Genomic DNA, 18,705 nt, shown 5'->3' on the forward strand with positions numbered 1-18,705 from the left:
CTGCTAGAAGTCTCAGGTAGAGTCACTCCCATAGATTCCCTGGGCCTCCCCTTTGAGATATTTATTAAACAAAGAGTGTAGTCTATAACATGGAAGGACATCTTAGAAGAGAAAGATTATTAGGATTCCTAATGTGGAAGAAACAACCTGGTAAAGAAAGTGTTTATAATTTCCAAGTCATTACATAATGACTTGATATTAATAAAATGGTATTATGAATTCTATTCAATTTTGTAATCAATATGCACTAATATTTTTTTCAAAATGACATAGAAATGCTTCAAAATATGTGTTGATGAGTGAAGATACATGCCAATAAATGAAATGATATGAAGAAAAGTGTCAAGAAAAAGTTTACACAAAATCTTTAATCTTAGATAGAGTTACAATGATTGCTGATATGCCATGCATCACTAACAGCTCCTTCCTCAAAAATCAAGCAAAATGTAGTCTACTTGAGCTCAGAGCCTCATCTCTCTCTAAGTATTCTGTAATTCTTATATTTCATAAAGGAAAAGTTGATCCAAAGGAACAAAATGACTTATAAGTTAGTGAAATTGTACCAGAATAAATATCTCTCCAGGCATAAAAAGATATCTGATTGTATGCATACATACAATCTATTTTTTGGGGGGATTTTAGAGTGATATAATATGATAACAACAAACTTCTTCTTTCTCTGCTGTAAATGATGAGAATAACCCTGACATTGGGCCACTGAAGTTCTGAACATTACAAAATAAACAAACCTTTTTGACTCTAAGGTTAAACAATATAATTATTAACTAGAGTCATGTTTACTTTTTGTGATAGTGGTTATCATCAATATATTTACATAATGAATAGTCAGGTAATTATGGATATAATAGTTCAGAATTGAGCTGTTGTTTATGTAGAAATGTCCTCCTTAGCCTCAGGCATTTGAACACTAGGTACCCAGTTGGTACTGCTGTTTGGGGAGACTTAGCTGGTATCAGTTATTGTTATTTTCTCTGTACAGAATCATGCTTAACCAGTTTCATATGTGCATTAGTGGAAAATGGAGAATCATGAAACTTTTCTTCAAGAATCTATAATAAAGTCAGGGTAATAAGCATGCTTGTTAGATATTCACAGTGGATTTTAAATTCTTCCAACTATGATCTGTGAGATACTGACAGTTCTTTTTGTTTCACCACCCTTAGAAAAAGAATAATGGTCTTTTATAATTGAGTAAAGATGTGGTACTGACATGTATGTTTTCTGTTCTTTGTTTTGTATTGGACAAGAGTAAAATATGGAGCTATAAAGCATATGTTATTGAACAAAATCTGTTGGAATGTTTAGTATAGAAAATAAACATTTTAAGTATGCATGATCTTTGTGGTATGTAAATATATTTCTGGTTATTGGGGCAATGTAGCAGAAGAGCTGTCAGTTAGAGACCTAACTATATAGTATGATTTTGTTAAAAATAAAATTTTGTTAAAAATAAACATATTTCATTGAGTATATAAATATCATAAGTAATATATGACTTAAGTCATATATGGAGGAGTTTTCTTGAATCTTAAAATTAATATATTAATTCTGAAGAATTACCACACATCAGAAAATATTTGTTTACTTTTATTATCAGTAATTGGGCACCAATCCTTGTATTAGCCAGAAATTCAAATGGGCACCGTATAGAGGTCAAAGGTAAATGATATCTTATTTTTATCTCTATCAAAGGGACAAAGATCACTTGATAGAGAGCAAGTGGGATTAAAGATTCCCTAATGGACTAATCAATGATGCTCAAAGAGGTGCATGTTGTTTCAGCATGTTATAAAATCTCTGTGCTGCCTGATCACAACTGCATCAGTACAGAGGGTCTCCATGGATCTGTTCACTTTCCTGGTACTTACTCTCTCCTCTCTCATTCTCCTCTCACTCTGGAGACAGAGCTCTAGGAGAAGGAAGCTCCCTCCTGGCCCCACTCCTCTCCCAATTATTGGTAATTTCCTCCAGATAGATGTGAAGAACATCAACCAATCCTTAAGCGAGGTAAGTATTGTCTGTAATCCTGTAATAACTTGATAAGGAAGATAAATTAGTACTTCTTTTAAATGAAAATATAGTACTGAAGACAGTAATGTTATAAATAATCATAAAGTCATACCTCTCACCAAGTATTGTGTAACTTATGCCTTTTACAGCTGGCACTTGTCAGGAATTGAATAATGAGCAAGGTTTCATGTTGAAGAAAGTTAGGTCATGGCATTAATTTATTAATTATTTTAGTAGCTCACATCCTGCCTGAAGCTTCTTCTCAGCTCTTCCTAATATTTGGTTGTGAGTTTCCATCTATTTCCAACTGCTGATTGGTGAAGCCTATCAGATGACAGTTATGCTAGTCTCATGTCTGTAAGTATAGCAGAATATCATTAACAGGGTCATGGATCGGCTTTTTCTTAAGGAATGTCTCTCAAGTTGGGCCAGGCATTGTTTGGTAATTTCTTCAAATTTTGCTCCAGCTTTATCCATGCACATCTTGTAGACATGAAAAATTGTGACTTGAAGGTTTTGTGGCTGGGATGGTGTCCCTGCCTGTCCACTAAAGTTTTGCCTGGTCTTAGCAGGTGGCCATTTTAGCATCTATATCCCCTACTGAAACAGTTATGGCTACAGTCACCCTCATAGATTACTGGAGTTTCTATTTTACTAGGTTCCTAGCTTGTTTAAGAAGGATTTTCTTTTCTTTTCTTTTCTTTTCTTTTTTCTTTTCTTTTTTTCTTTCCTTTCCCTTTCTTTCTTTCTTTCTTTCCTTCTTTTTTCCTTTCTTTCTTTCTTTCTTTCTTTCTTTCTTTCTTTCTTTCTTTCTTTCTTTCTTTCTTTCTGTCTTTCTTTCTTCTCCTTCCTTCCTTTCTGTCTGTCTTTCAATACACACCCCAGGGGATCAATGAGTTTGAGGCCCTTTCCATGTTCTCTCAGATACATTATCTAAACAGACCCATGAGCCCAAGGCAAGAGAAGCAGTCATTAGAAGTCTGCCAACCAAAGATTAAAACAGAGGCAGAAGGAACACCCATTCAGAGCCCGCCCCACATGTGGCCCATACATATACAGCCACCCAATTAGACAAGATGGATGAAGCAAAGAAGTGCAGGCTGACAGGAGCCGGATGTAGATCGCTCCTGAGAGCAACAGCCAGAATACAGCAAATACATAGGCGAATGCCAGCAGCAAACCACTGAACTGAGAACGGTACCCCCATTGAAGGATTCAGAGAAAGGTCTGGAAGAGCTTGAAGGGGCTCACAACCCCATATGAACAACAATGCCAACCAACCAGAGCTTCCAGGGACTAAGCCACTACCCAAAGACTATACATGGACTGACCCTGGGCTTCAACCTCATAGGTAGAAATGAATAGCCTAGTAAGAGCACCAGTGGAAGGGGAAGCCCTTGGTCCTGCCAGACTGAACCCACAGTGAACGTGATTGTTGGGGGTAGGGCGGTACTGGGGGAAGAATGTGGAAGGGAACACCCATAGAGAAAGGGCCGGGGAGGAGTTAGGGGGATGGTGGCCCAGAACCGGGAAATGGAATAACAATCGAAATGTAAATAAAAAATACCCAAATTAGTAAAGATGGAAAATAAAAGAATACTTAAAAAATATAAATGTTATTCCATTTCCCGGTTTACTGTCCATCAGCCCCCTAACCCCTCCTCCCTTTCTATAAGAGTGTTCCCCTTCCCATCCATCTCCCCCTAACCTCTGTAAACAATCCCCTAAACTGGGAGTCCAACCTTGGCAGGACCAAGGGCTTGCCCTTCCATTGGTGCCCCAACAAGGCTATTCACAGCTACATGTGTATTTGGAGCCCAAGGTCAGTCAGTCCATGTATTGACTTTGGGTAGTGGTTTAATTCCTGGAAGTGCTGGTTGGCTGTCATTGTTATTCTTTTGGGGTCGCAAGCCCCTTCAGCTCTTTCAATTCTTTCTCTAATTCCTCCAACAGGGGTCCCATTCTCAGTTCAGTGGTTTGCTGCTAGCATTTGCCTCTGTATTTGACATGTTCCGTTATGTCTCTTGGGAGAGATCTATATCTGGTTCCTGTCATCATTCACTTCTTTGCTTCATGCATCTTATCTGTTTTGCTGGATGGAGATATATATATATGGGCCACATGTGGTACCGGCTCTGAGTGGCCATTCCTTCAGTCTCTGCTCTAAACTTTGCCTCCATATCCCCTCCTTTGGATATTTTTTATTTTCCTTTTTAAGAAGGAATGAAGCATCCACATTTTGTTCATCTTTCCTGAGTTTCATGTGATTCATGTGTTGCATCTTGGGTAATTCGAGCATTTGGGCTAATATACACTTATCAATGAGTGAATACCATGTGTGTTTTTTTGTGATTGGGTTACTTCACTCAAAATGATATTTTCTAGTTCCTTTCATTTGCCTATGAATTTCATGAAGTCATTGTTTCCATAGCTCAGTAGTACTCTATTGTGAAGATGTAATACATTTTCTGTATCCATTCCTTGATTGAAGGGCATCTGGGTTCTCTCCAGCTTCTGGCTATTATAAATAAGGCTGCTATGAACATAGTGGAGCAAGTGCCTTTGTTGTATGACAGAGCATCTTTTCTTTTGAATATATGCCCAGGAGAGGTATAGTCCTCAGGTAGTGCAATGTCCAATTTTCTGAGGATCCTCCAGACTGATTTCCAGAGATGTTGTACCAGTTAGAAATCCCACCAACAATGGAGAAGTGTTCCTCTTTCTCCACATCCTCATCAGCATCTGCTGGTGCCTGAGTTTTTGATTTTAGCCATTCTGACTGATTTGAGGTGGAATCTCAGGATTGTTTTGATTTGCATTTCCCTGATGACTAAGGATGTTTAACATTTCTTTAGGAGCTTAGCAGCCGTTTCATATTCCTTAATTGTGAATTCTTTGTTTAGTGCAGTACCCCATTTCTTAATAGTGTTATTTGGCTCTCTGGATTCTAACTTCTTGAGTTCTTTGTATATTTTGGATATTAGCCCTCCATCGGATGTACAAGTGTTAGGGATATTTTCCAAATCTATTGGTTACGGTTTGTCCTAATGACAGTGTTCTTTGCCTTACGGAAGCTTTGCAGTTTTTTGAGGTTCCATTTGTCAATTCTTGATATTAGATTATAAGCCATTGGTGCTCTGTTCAGGAAAGTTTCCCCAGTGCCCATGTGTTCAAGACTCTTCCCTACTTTTTCTATTGCTTTGAGTGTATCTGGTTAGATGGGGAGAGAGTACTCTCCTCTTGTTTCTCAGAGTATCTAGCTCCCCCCACTGCAAGTGATTTGGGTATAGGGAACGGTTTGACTGGTTCAGTTCAGATCTGGGCACAGATCTGGATCTTGGGGCTCCAGCAGCTGACCGCTCCTATATTTCTATGCTCAGAGTCACTGTGCAGTTTCCTCTTGTGCCTGTGATGTAGGCAAATGTGGGCAGAAGTTGCAGTCTGTACTGCCATGCAGTCTCAGGATTGCCTGCACTTCTGAGTGTTCAGTTCTCTCTCCCATGGGTTTGGGAGCAGGGAGCTGTGGGCTGGGATCAGATATGTTCTGGCCACAGTCAGAAACCAGAAGTGCCCGGTCCCAGAGTACTTCTACCTTTGTGTGTCCTGAGTCCACCAGGCAGGTCACTTGGAGCAAAACAGTTGGCCTTACCTCTGCTCTCAGGCATGTAGTCGCTCCCGAAAGCTGGCTTTCAGCTCTTGGTGAGGGCAGGAACTGGAAGGGTCCTGCCTCTACTGCTCCTATTTCCCTGTTCCCAGGGCACAGATGGCACTAGGTATTTTCCTCTTTAGTCCAGAAGGTGGGTAGAGAGTAGTCTCCTCTCGTTTCTCAGGAGTGTCCACACTTCTGAGGGTCTAACTCTCCACCCCCACAGGATTTGGGTGCTGGGAGCTGTTTGACCTGTTCAGTTCAGATCTGGGCACAGATCTCCATCTTGCTCCTGCAGATGACTGCTCCTATATTCCTGTGTCCAGAGGCACTATGTAGTTTCCTTTTGGGCCAGGGATGAGGACAAAGGTAGGCAGAAGTGGCAGTCTGTTCTGCCCTGCAGTCTCAGGATTGCCCGCACCTCTTGTTGTTCAGCTCTCTCTCCCATGGGATTTGGGAGCATGGAACTGTGGGCCAGGATCAGAAAAGTTACAGCCACAGTAAGAAACTGCATTTTGATTGATATTAATAACCAATCATTATAAATTGCTGTTATTCTCATGATAATGTGATAATGGAGTGTGTGTGTGTGTGTGTGTGTGTGTGTGTGTGTGTGTACACATTCTTTTGATTTTGTTTGTGAGGAATTATTTTTTTCTTGCGTTTTCATGGGTATAGTCAATAACCTTGAGTTACAGTTTTCCTTCCAGTATCTTCTATAGGGTTAGATTGTTGAAAGATATTGTTTTAAATTTGGTTTTGTCACGGAATATCCTACTTTCTCCATCTATGGTGAATTTGAATTTTGCAGTGTATAGTAGTTTAGGTTGGTATTGGTGGTTTCACAGATTCTACAAGACATTTGTCTGGGATCATTTCATTTTTAGAGTCTCTATTAAGAATTCAGTATAATTCTGTTGGTCTCCCTTTGCATGTTACTTGGTATTTCTTCCTTGGATCTTTAAATATTCTTTGTTTGTTCTTTAGGTTTTATGTTTTCATTAATATACGGTGGAAATATTTTCTTTTCTGGCTCAATCTAGTTGGAATTTTGTAAGCTTTGCATACGTTTATAGGCAGTTTTTTCTTTAGCTTGGGGGAAATTTTCTTCTATGATTTGATTGAAAATACTTTCTGGGCATGTAGCTGGCAATCTTCTTCTACTCCTATCATTCTTTGTTTGGTCTTTCAAATCCCAGATTTTCTTTTTTTGTGTCAGAAACTTTTCTATTCTTTACAGTTGCTTGTGATTATTTTATCTTTTAATTTGTAAGCTTCTGTTCATATGTTTATAGGCAGTTTTTTCTTTAGCTTGGGGGAAATTTTCTTCTATGATTTGATTGAAAATACTTTCTGGGCATGTAGCTGGCAATCTTCTACTCCTATCATTCTTTGGTTTGGTCTTTCATACTGTCCCAGATTTTATTAATGTTTTGTGTCAGAAACTTTTTATATTTATCATATTCTTTACAGATGAAATGATTTATTCTATTATACCTTTTTATGCTTGTGATTATTTCTTTGATCTTTTAATTTGTAGCTTCTGTTCTCTTACCTAATTGTTTCATCTCCAGGATTTTTATATTTGTGTATTTTTTGTTTGTTTTTTTGTTGGTGTTTGGTATTTATTTGTTTGCTTACTTATTTACTTATTTATTGCTTTATTTCCATTTTGAGATCTTAAACTGTTTTATTCATTTCCTCTTAAAGTCCTCTATCACATTTACTGGATTTAAGGTCATTTTTTTCCTGTTTTAACTATGTTAGCATATATAAAGATTTTGAACTTTCTTTTTTTCCAGGTGTTTCTTGTCATATTTCCTCAAATCTGTTCCATTGGTCTTTGTTTGAATACCTAGGCTCTGGTGGTTTTTTGATATAAGGCCTCTATCTGTTGTAGGATTGGTAACATTTTTTGGTTGTCCAACCATGAGCAGTGTTTTTGTTTTTTGTTTTATGAGATCCCATTTGTTTGATTCTTTTTGATCTTAAGCTTGTTCAGGAAATTTTTTCCACCAAAGTGACTGTCCTAGTTACTGACTGTCCCATCATGTTATCTGCATTCTGCAAATAGTTGATGCCCTCCAGGAATGCAGGTTTCCCTGAGGTCTGTTATCTGTTTGTCTCTGTACCATCAGTTTTTTGAGCTGCACAATGGAACACAAGAGACCATGTGCAGCTTAGGACCCTTTTGTATGATTTAGAGGGTATTGGTTTGCAGGGAACTTGGAGGTGAGCATTTTTACCTGGTTTCCCCCACTGCATGAAGTCTCAGAGAATGGAGATACAGGGGCAAAATGGAACACAGGGGATAATGTTCAGTTTGCTTTTGCTTGGTGGCCCCTGGAGGCAAGCAGTCTGGGACTGGTTCTTACCAAATTATCCTTGGTACATGTAGGTCTCCAGAAAAGTAGGAAGATCTCAGGGGACAGGGCATAGCACATTGGTGATGGTCATATGAGACATGGAAGGCACACTTTGTGAGGGAGGGGTCCAAATGCTTATCCCTGGTGCTTTTAGGCCTCCAGGAATGCAACTGAGCTATAAGTTGTAAATGGAGCTCCAGCTCAAAACATTTTTAAATAAAAAATAAAAATCCACTCAAACTAGAAAATTTATGAATATTTGTTTTCTTTTTAAAAAACAGCTTTTCCCATTAGTTTTGTTTGGGGGTCAATAGTGAGTAACATTTTATTCAATAAGTCAGGTATACTTTTAGACATATACTTTATTGAGGTTATCTACTTGACACTGGACTCTAGAGGACTAATACCTAATTTATCTAAATACCAATGGACATGGAGTAACACAAGAAACGCAAAAATATCATTCTGCATATTTAGTGATATTCATATCCATTTTTGGTTCATGCAAGCCTAAATCTGGTGTTAAGAATACTGCCATATAAGGGACCAGTTTTTCAGGAAATACTGTATACCTGTGGTGTTCACACCTGCTTCTGCGGTGTTCATTCTCAGTGTTTGTGGTAGCAGTAAGCCAAATCTGGACTGATCAATAGAATCATTTGTGTTATCTTAAAAATTTACACTTCAAACATTAATTGGGCCTAATTTTGCTGATTTATGTCTGCATCATTAAAATACAAAGACAATGTTAGTGTGAATGAGGTTTACACTGTGTAGATTAAGATAACATATGTTTGCTAGTATTTGCATTTTCTTTCCTATTTCCAGTTTTCAAAAACCTATGGCCCTGTGTTCACTCTGTATTTGGGCTCACAGCCCACTGTCATATTGCATGGATATGAAGCAATAAAGGAAGCTCTGATTGATCACGGGGAGAACTTTTCTGGTAGAGGAAGCTATCCAATGATTGAAAATGTTTATAAAGGTTTTGGTAAGTAAGTGTACATATTCATGTGTGTGTTGTACCATGTTTATATTAAGATATAAGTTTGAAAGAAAGGGGTGGACTTCCTTCTTAAGCACAGTAGGACCCCTCTATGGCTTCCATTTTCATCTGTTCCTAGCATCTATTTCTAGTATCTTCTCATTTCTTTAGGCATTGTTTTTAGCAATGGAAACAGATGGAAAGAGATAAGACGATTCACAATCATGACCCTTCGGAATTTGGGAATGGGAAAAAGGAACATTGAGGACCGTGTTCAAGAGGAAGCACAGCGCCTAGTGGAAGAACTGAGGAAAACAAAGGGTAAATACAAATTTATACATTTACATCTTAGTTAGGGTATGCACGGCTAAGTTATGTTGATAATGTTCTATCTAAAACGATTTCATTGTTTTTAATGAGAAATAACAATATATGCTTCATGTAATTTTATGCTGAGTTGTGGAACTGTGTAGTCTTATTAGAATAGATGTGGTTTCCCCATTTTGTATCATTTCATCAAAGAATAAATGCTACGGATAAAGATGGCAGAAGATATTTGCTTACATTTTCTTGAACTACAGATATATTACACTGTATTAACTACAGATACATTCCAACATCAAACTAAATGGAGGGAAACTTGAAGAAATCCCACTAAAATTAGGGACTATCCAAGGTTGCCCACTCACTCTACATTTTCAATATAGTAGTTGAAGTCCTAGCAAGAACAATTAGACAATTAAAAGAGGTTAAAGGGATACAAATTGGAAAAGAAGATGTCAAAGTATCATTATGTGCAGATGATATGATAATACAAATTAAGTGACCCCAAAACTTCCTTGAGAGGAATGCAAAACTGATAAACAATTTCAGCAAAGGAGCTACATATAAAATTAACTTAAACAAATCAGTAATCTTCCTCTACTCAAAGGATAAACAGGCTGAGAAAGAAATTAGGGAAAAGACACCCTTTACAATATTCACAAATAATATAAAATACCTTGGTGTGACTCTAATCAAGGAAGTGAAACATCTGTATAACAAGAACTTCAAGTCTTTAAAGAAAAAAGTTGAAGATCTCAGAAAATGAAAACATATCTCATGTCCATGGATTGGCAGGGTTAATATAATGAAAATGGCCATTTTTCTGAAAGCAATCTACAGATTCCATTCAATCTCCAGCAAAATTCCAAGTCAATTCTTCATCCACCAAATCCAGTCACTACTGCTGATACCAAGAAATGCTTGCTGACAGGAGTCTGATAGAGAAGTCTCCTGAGAGGCTCTGCTATATCCTTACTAATACAGATGATGATGCTTGCAGCTAACCACTGGACTGAGCACAGGGACTCCAATGGAGGAGTTAGAGTAAACACTGAAGGAGTTGAAGTGGTTTGCAACCTGATAGGAAGAACAACAATATCAACTAACACTAACTAGACCTCTCAGAGCTTCAGGGACTAAACCACCAACCAAAGTGTTGGGAGACATTTAATGACTGCTTTGATTTCTCAGGGGTTACAGAACTATTTGGATTGTTTATCTGACCCTGATTAAACTTTGGTACCTGGTATCTGTCTATAGAATTGTCCATTTCATCCAGATTTTCCAGTTTTGTTGAGTATAGTCTTTGGTAGTAGGACCTGGTAAGTTTTTGAATTTCCTCAGTTTCTGTTATGTCTCCCTTTCCATTTCTGATTTTGTTAATTTGTATACACTGTCTGTTCCCTCTGGTTAGCCTGGCTAAGTATTTATCTATCTTGTTGATTTTCTCAAAGAACCAACTCGTGGCTTTGGTGATTCTTTGTATAATTCTTTTTGTTTCAACATGGTTGATTTCAGCACTGAGTTTGATATTTTCTACATTCAACTTCTCCTGGGTGTATTTGCTTCTTTTTTTCTAGAGTTTTCAGGTATGCTATCAGGCTTGTTGGATACATTATATATGATTTTACAACCAAACAGCTCTGCCAAGGGCCATGCAGGAGAAATGACAAATGACTTTAGAACTTATGTAATTCAGTCCATGGTTTACCATAGCACTATGGGAGGGCGTTTTTGTGTCACAGCCCTGAGACCTATGTGTCCCGTGGACATTATGCTGTTATGGAGTTCTGCTCTGTTTGTTGCACTCTTAGTTTAAGAGTTATATGAAAACTTGAAGCAGGCTTCCATTCCCTCACTGGGAAGTCTTGGTGGCATTCACAATATTAGTGCCTGATTTATTTTTGGCATTACTACTGGAACACCACCTTAGAGAAGAACTTAGAGATTTAGATTGTGAACAATGACTACCACCCTTAGAAAACTTTGGGAAAAATAAGTCAGTTAAGCTTGGTTGAGATAATTTTTACTACTGTCTCCGATGTAAAAATTCTTAGGGAACAGTGTGAAGTTCAGAAAGGTACACTTTTAGTTAAGCCAGGGACCTTTTATGGTCAGGGAACAAGAACAGTGTCATTATTCTCTGATGTCATTACATCTCATTGAGGATGGACTGGTGATAACTGATTTCATATATCATTTATTGCATTCAGCTTTCCGATATGATTTGTTAACTATTGTTGATGAGTAGATGTCCATTTTGAGGATTTAAGACAGATATGACTGTGAGTAAGAGAGCTGAACACCCAAAGTGCAGACCATCCTGAGACCTCAAAGCAGACTGCCACTTCTACCCACTTTTGCCAATATTGCTTGTTCAAGAGGAAACTTCATAGTGCCTCTGGACACAGGAATATAGGAACAGTCAGCTGCAGATACCTGCCATTCTGGTCTTTGCCCAGAATTGAACTGAACTGGACAAACAGTTTCCTGCACCCAATCCCTCAGGGGAGAGAGTTGGACCTACAGAGTGCAGACACTTCTGAGAAATAAGAGGAGACTACTCTCTGCCCACATTCCCCACCCAAGAGGGAATCACGTAGTGCCAGCTGTGCCTGCTGGATGCAGGGAACTAGGAGCAGTCAGGGACAGGACCCTTCTGATTCTTGCCTTCGTCGAGAGCTGAAAGACAGTAACCAGGAGCACCTACACACCTGAGAGCAGAGGTAAGACCTATTTTACTGCTCCAAGTGACCTGCCTGGTAGACTCGGGACACACAGAGGCAGAATTCCAAATCCAAACAACCCTGAGATTCCACCTCACACCAGTCAGTCTAAGATGAAAAACTCAGGTGATAGCAGATGCTGGCAAGAATGTGGAGAAAGAGGAATACTCCTCCATTTTTGGTGGGACTGCAATCTGGTTCAACCACTCTTGAAATTAGTCTGGAGGTTTCTCAGAAAATTGGACATGGCACTTCCCGAGGAGCCAGCTATAACTCTGCTGGGCATGTACCCAAAAGATGCTCCAACATACAACAAAGACACATGCTCCACTATGTTTATAACAGCCTTATTTCTAACAGAAGCTGGAAAGAACCCAGATGCCCTTCAAAGGAATGTATTAAGAAATTGTGGTACATCTACACAATGAAATATTACTCAGTAATCAAAATCAATGACTTCATGAAGTTCATAGGCAGATGGAATGAACTAGAAAATATCATCCTGAGTGAGGTAACCCAATCACAGAAAAACACGTATGGTATGCACTCAGTGATAAGTGGATACTAGCCAAAAATCTCGAATTACCCACAATGCAATCCACAGACCACAGGAAACTCAAGAAGAAGGATGACCAAAATGCAGATGCTATCACTCCTTCTTAAAAGGGGTAGCAAAAATGTCCATAGGGGGGAATATGAAGGCAAAGTTCACAGCAGTGACTGAAAAATGGCCATTCAGTGCCTGCCCCATATGTGACCCATATGTATACAGCCACCAAAGCTAGATAAGATTGATGAAGTTATGAAGTGCATGTTGAAAGTGACTGCATATACATCTCTCCTGAGATACACAACCAGAGTATTTCAATTACAGAGGTGAAGGCTAGCAACAAACCACTGAACTGAGAATGGTGCCCCCTTTGGGGGAATTAGAGGAAGGGTTGAAAGAGCTGAAGGGGCTTTCAAACCCATAAGTACAGCAATGCCAACCAACCAGCACTTCCAGGGATTAAACCACCATCCATATACTGATCCAGGGCTCTAACTGAATAAGTAGCAAAGAATAGCTTTGTTGTGGCACCAGTGGAAGGGGAAGCCCTTGGTCCTGCCAAGGGTGGACTCCCAGTTCAGCGGAATGTTGGGGGGCCTTTGGTGGAGAGAGAATGGGAGGGTGATTATGGACAGGAAACCGGGAAAGGGAATAACATTTGAAATGTAAATGAAGAAATATGTCTAATAAAAAAGATAGATATGACTGATTTTTATATAAAAGTTTAGATTTGTGATTATGATTTTACAGGATTACTTTTAAAGATAAATAGTATTGTAATACTTCTTTCTTTATAACAGCAAATTGCTGCCTTCCAGTAAGAGAAACAAACCGTGAGAAACTCTCTTGCTTGCTTACATTTTGTTAAACTATAGATGTTGCTTGTTTATGAATGCATATGATTTTTTAAGATTAATTTGATCTTTACCTGCGCTATGTAATATTATATTTCCTAAAGTTAGGAGAAAACATACTGTTTCTTCATAATCATTCACCAGAAGAAAAACTAACATGTAATCACATTATAATTATATACTGCTTGAAAGATTTTGCTGGGATATATAAGCTGTAGAAGAAAGAATAAACTAAGATAGGGTGTGGCTAGAACATTGTTTCTCTCATACATCAACTATGTGTATGTGAATGGTTTGGCTGGGACATTGCCTCTCACATCCATCAGCTGTAAGTGTGTGTATAGAGTTTGTGCAAATGGGACTTGGAACATTGTTCCTTCCATCCACCAGTTGTGTGTATGTATGTATGTATGTATGTGTATGTATGTATGTATGTATGTATGTAATACTTGGACTTTGCTTGCTTGAGCTTTTTTCTAACCATTCAATAGGTGAATATTTATGTGTCTGTCTGATCATCTGTATGCATGTGTGTATGTTTGTATGTATATATGCAAGCATATTTGTGTATATGAAGTTGGACTCTGCTTTTTGATTTGTCCATTCTCTCTGTGAGTGTGTGTGTGTGTGTGTGTGTGTGTGTGTGTGTGTGTATGAACTTTCTCTTTCATCCTCTTCCTCTCTGACCCCAAGGAGTTAAAAGAGTTCATAGGGTTTTTTTTTTGTTTGGCTGTTTTTTTGGGGGGTGGGGGGGGACTGGCAATATAGAGTGCCAGACCCAGTGAATTAAGCTCCCTTCCTTCAGCAAATATGTCTGCTGAGCAACTTCTCTAATCTGCCTTTAGCAGCAGCCCCTGTAGGTATCTGGATCAACCCTTGTCAGTGACTTTAAGCACTGACCCCCAATGGTTCAGTTTACCCACCATGTGGATGACAAAGCCAGTCACTGGCAATTAACAACTTATGAAACCAATAAGTGGGCTTATCATTACAGAGGTTAATTTTCCTCACCCCATCAGTCATATATAGCTCTCTGTCTAAGGGTAGCCTCTGAGCTTTTTATCTTCCCACATTAACACTCTTAATGATTCAGTCATTTTCTAATTATTTTTGCAGCCATTTCCAGGACAAAAGTTTTCACAATAGATTTCATGATATTCTTGTTCTTACAATTTTTCTGCCTCCTCTTCTGCATGTTCCCTGATCTACAAATGCAGAAGTTGAGACTTAGATGTGTTGGTTGAAGTTGATATCCCTACAATCTGTTGATATCTGCATTGTATCCAATTGTGCCTTTCTGTGATGGTCCCACATGTGCTGTAAGAAGAGATATCTTTAATAAGGTGCGGCAGCTATACTTTTAGAGGAATTTGACACTTCCTCTTCCAGAAGCTAATAATTGCAAATAATTCCTTCACTATGTACAGCACATCATGCCCAGCTACCGTTTTAGGATATTTTCTGACTTTGGCTTGCACAGGTCTTGCTCATCCTATTATATTTGCTGTGACTTCATATGTGCAGCTGTCCTGCTGTACCCAGAAGACATTTTTTCCTTGTGGTTATCCACCACCTTTCTGTTCCCTATTTCTCAATGGTCCCTGAATCTTTCAATGAAGTAGGATAATACATAAGTTATATTTAGGACTGAACATTTTGAAGTCTCTTATTCTTTGCTCTGTGTTCTCTTGTTGTCTCTGTGTTGGTCATCATCTACTATAAACAGAAGCTTCTCTGACAGTGGTTAAGAAATGTCATGTATGTGTAGCATTCTTCTGGAGTACAATTGACATATTATAGATGGCCATACTTTTAAAGAAAGTCAAATAATTCTGTCTTAAGAACTAAGAAGTGCCAGTAATTCTTGACTATTGGTGAAATTTTGTAGCCATCTCCCCTCTCCATCCTTTATGATCTAGTCATATTCATTCCAGAGATTCAGGGACATTTTAATTGATAAAAATCAAGAAATATAATCAATTTAATTATTTCTTCTTTTATATACTCAGAATTCTGACGTATGTTCTAATAAAATACATATGACATCCCAGATCTTTAAAAATGCACAGAGAAGCTGTGGAAATATTTTCAAACTAAATCATTTTTTAAATTAAATCTCAACTATTTCAACTAACTCTTCTGCCTGCCATTTCTACACAAGTTAACTCTTTGTGAGTGTTTGTCTGAAAAAAGATTTTTCGTTTTCTACTACAGTGGATGGTACTACTCAACAAGTTTCTGAAGGAAAAATTTGATTAGCCATTTGATTTCTAATGATTTTTAAGTTAGTCTTCCAAATAAAGAGAAAGGAAAGAACGAAAGATCAAATTTAACCTGTGAGTAGCATGTATACACTCATGAAAATTCCCAAATGTTTATCTTCCACTCCTTTTTGGTAAATTAAAACATTACTTGACAATGTAGAATATAATTATGTTTTAAAAGTCCAGTATACTAACAGCAATTGTAAGGATTTTATTTTATTTAAATGTTCATTAATTTATTCAGAAAAGTGGTAATTTAATGATCCCTATGTGAAGTCTACAGACTTAAATTAAGGATCACCTGGAAAATAAAGACTACTGATCATTTGATCAAAAAAATTCTCTATAGAAAGGATATCAGAAGAAACTTCCCTGAGAGATGGCTTATCACCTAGGAGAGTATGTTTCTCCAGAGGAGCAGCAATGGGTTCCCAGCAACTATATAAGGTAGCTCCATGACATATGACATGCTCTCCAGATCTCCCTAAGTATAAACACACACACACACACACACAAACACACACACACACACACACACACCACAACACACACACAGACACACACACACAACACAACACAACGCTTCTGTGATGTATTCACAGAACTAAAAAAAGAATTTTCTTATGAATTTTGAACCTGTAAGATTATTGACATCAATGTGATGCATAATTTTAAGCATTATATTTACATAGAAATTTGATGATGATGATTTTTGAAAATGTTTACAAAAGTATAAATCTCGTTTTTCCCCAGACATTTTGTGTAGAGTGTGATTGAACATGCTTGTTATTTAGTTCTCTTGTAAAAAAGATCAATACTAATAGTATATATAGTGCTGGTTTCATAAAGACCCTTATTGTAGTGTACCATGTGCTTTGAACATGCTCACACACCATCACCTTTCTGGAAATTCTATTTCAATTTTTCCTATTCCTTCCCTCTCCAGAATTGTTATACTTAAATATTTGTGTTTATTTTTAGTTTCTTTATATAAATGCTTACCTACAAATATATGAGTGCACCACTAGCATGCCTGGTGATCACAGAAGTAAGGAAAGTGTGTCTGGTGATCCCCCTAACTATGCAGTTTTGAAACCAATTCTCCATTCTTTCCAATGTCTTTCTGAGGGTTCTTGGGTATCTATATGCGATCCTTTCGGTTTATCTCTCAGAATCATGTCTACAATTGAGATAAAGACCTAATACTGACACTTCTCTTTTCCATAACTTGGGTACCATTAGCTAAAAATGTCTACCTATGGACTGTCTTATCTTCTAGCACCTTGTGTTGTTGAGTTCCTTTGTGAAATTTCTTAATCTTTGCCCTAAGCACCTTGAAACTTTGGCTTATGGTACAAAATTGTGAATGCAAGACGTGGCACTCAGCAAAATATATTGCTTTCAGGTGACAAAATGAATATAGAAGTCTCTATCAATTCTTTCATGTTTTTTCCCCTCCTAGAATATGTACGGTAAAATTTTTCATTTTATTTAGTCATATTAACAAATCCACAGAGAACTGGCTGTTCTTAGAGTTGCACCTTCTTCTTGTATAGCAAGGAGCAGTTCTCATCATGGTTTTTCCTCTCATATGGAAACCACCTGTAGTGTGGTCCTCTCCTCTTTTTTGGATCAATAGTTGCTTTATTGATTTATTGATTGTGGATACAGAACTTCCAGGTATACATTTTTCTATTTCCTTCTGAGTATCAAATAGCCTATAGGCAGTGCAGTAAGATAAAATTCTGCTCTGAATCTCTGAATACATGAAAATTTTATTATAACGTTTTTGTTTCCTTTCAGTACAGAAGAGAGTTAAAACTGTTGAATTGGTATAATAGATGTTCCTTAAGAGTTTTAAACCTGTAAGAGCATATACCTCAATATGATGCAAAATTGTAAGCACTATATCAGCACAGAAATTTGATGATATTGGAAAATATTTACAAACCTATAAATTTTGCTTCTCCCCAGAAAAATCACCTCAGGTTTAAGATCAAAGAGATATTTGAATTTTATTCTAATAAATGCTTAGCTATTAGGAAAATTGTAGGCAAGATATGATTTAAAACTCCTAAAGAATATTTACCTGTTAACAGAAACGTGTCTTATTTGTCTATTTTAATGGTATTTTTCTAATTTTTTCTAAATCTTCAGGCTCACCCTGTGACCCCTCCTTCATCCTGAACTGTGCTCCATGCAATGTCATCTGCTCCATTACTTTCCAGAATCATTTTGATTATAAAGATAAGGAAATTCTTACGTTCATGGAAAAAATGAATGAGAATCTCAAGATTATGAGCTCCCCATGGATGCAGGTGATGTCAATATTTTTTTACCTTGTGAGAACACAAATGATACTTTACTGGCACAGATCTAATTCAATATTGCCCAAAAAGTGATGTGATAAGACACCTTGGTTCTGACCAATGTATCATGTAAAGAATATTCATTGATCTTCCCATGAATGTACACAGAACTGTTGGTATAAAGCACAACATTTAATACACTTAAAGTGTGCCCAATAAATCGCAGGACATTATTCAATGCAACATTCTTGTTGTCTTTAAACTACTAAGCAATGCTCATCATATTTCTGGGCAGAAATACCTTAGTTTAGAATGAATATTCTCGTAAGGAGAAAGAATATCTGTGGCAATGAAATCTGCCTTGAAAGCATGAGTATTTTCAATGCTTTGATTTTTGAGCCACAATCCTAGTGATGAGGTGACAGGTAGAAATAGAATATGAATAGTTCAATGCTGTGTAGACCACAAATGTCCTTACATGGTTGTCCTAGCTCAAATTAGCATCTCCTGAATTCTGCATAATGACTTCGTGTTCATAAAAAATTCTTGTAAGTGGTATGATGTACATTTGCATTCAAGGCTCTTAGGAACCCCAACCACTTCTGAATATTCACTCTTTGCTGAGACTGGTTTTAGGAAGTTAAATATAC

General features: G+C 37.6%; 1 protein-coding gene across 2 annotated transcripts in view; it reads left to right on the forward strand.

Moving 5' to 3' along the window:
• The first annotated feature begins 1,857 nt into the window (after nt 1–1,857).
• The window catches only part of LOC116891144 (cytochrome P450 2C7), a 53,125-nt gene continuing 36,277 nt past the window's right edge, over nt 1,858–18,705 (forward strand). Inside the window, exons 1-4 of one of the 2 annotated variants that reach the window (XM_032891893.1) lie at nt 1,858–2,028; nt 8,872–9,034; nt 9,200–9,349; nt 17,904–18,064. In XM_032891893.1, the coding sequence (XP_032747784.1) occupies nt 1,861–2,028; nt 8,872–9,034; nt 9,200–9,349; nt 17,904–18,064 (642 nt within the window). In that variant the 5' untranslated portion in view covers nt 1,858–1,860. The remainder of the gene's footprint in view (nt 2,029–8,871; nt 9,035–9,199; nt 9,350–17,903; nt 18,065–18,705) is intronic. The other variant, XM_032891892.1, reaches the window with a different exon arrangement.

Source organism: Rattus rattus, chromosome 2, assembly GCF_011064425.1.
Source record: "Rattus rattus isolate New Zealand chromosome 2, Rrattus_CSIRO_v1, whole genome shotgun sequence".
NCBI classification, from domain to species: Eukaryota; Metazoa; Chordata; class Mammalia; order Rodentia; family Muridae; genus Rattus; species Rattus rattus.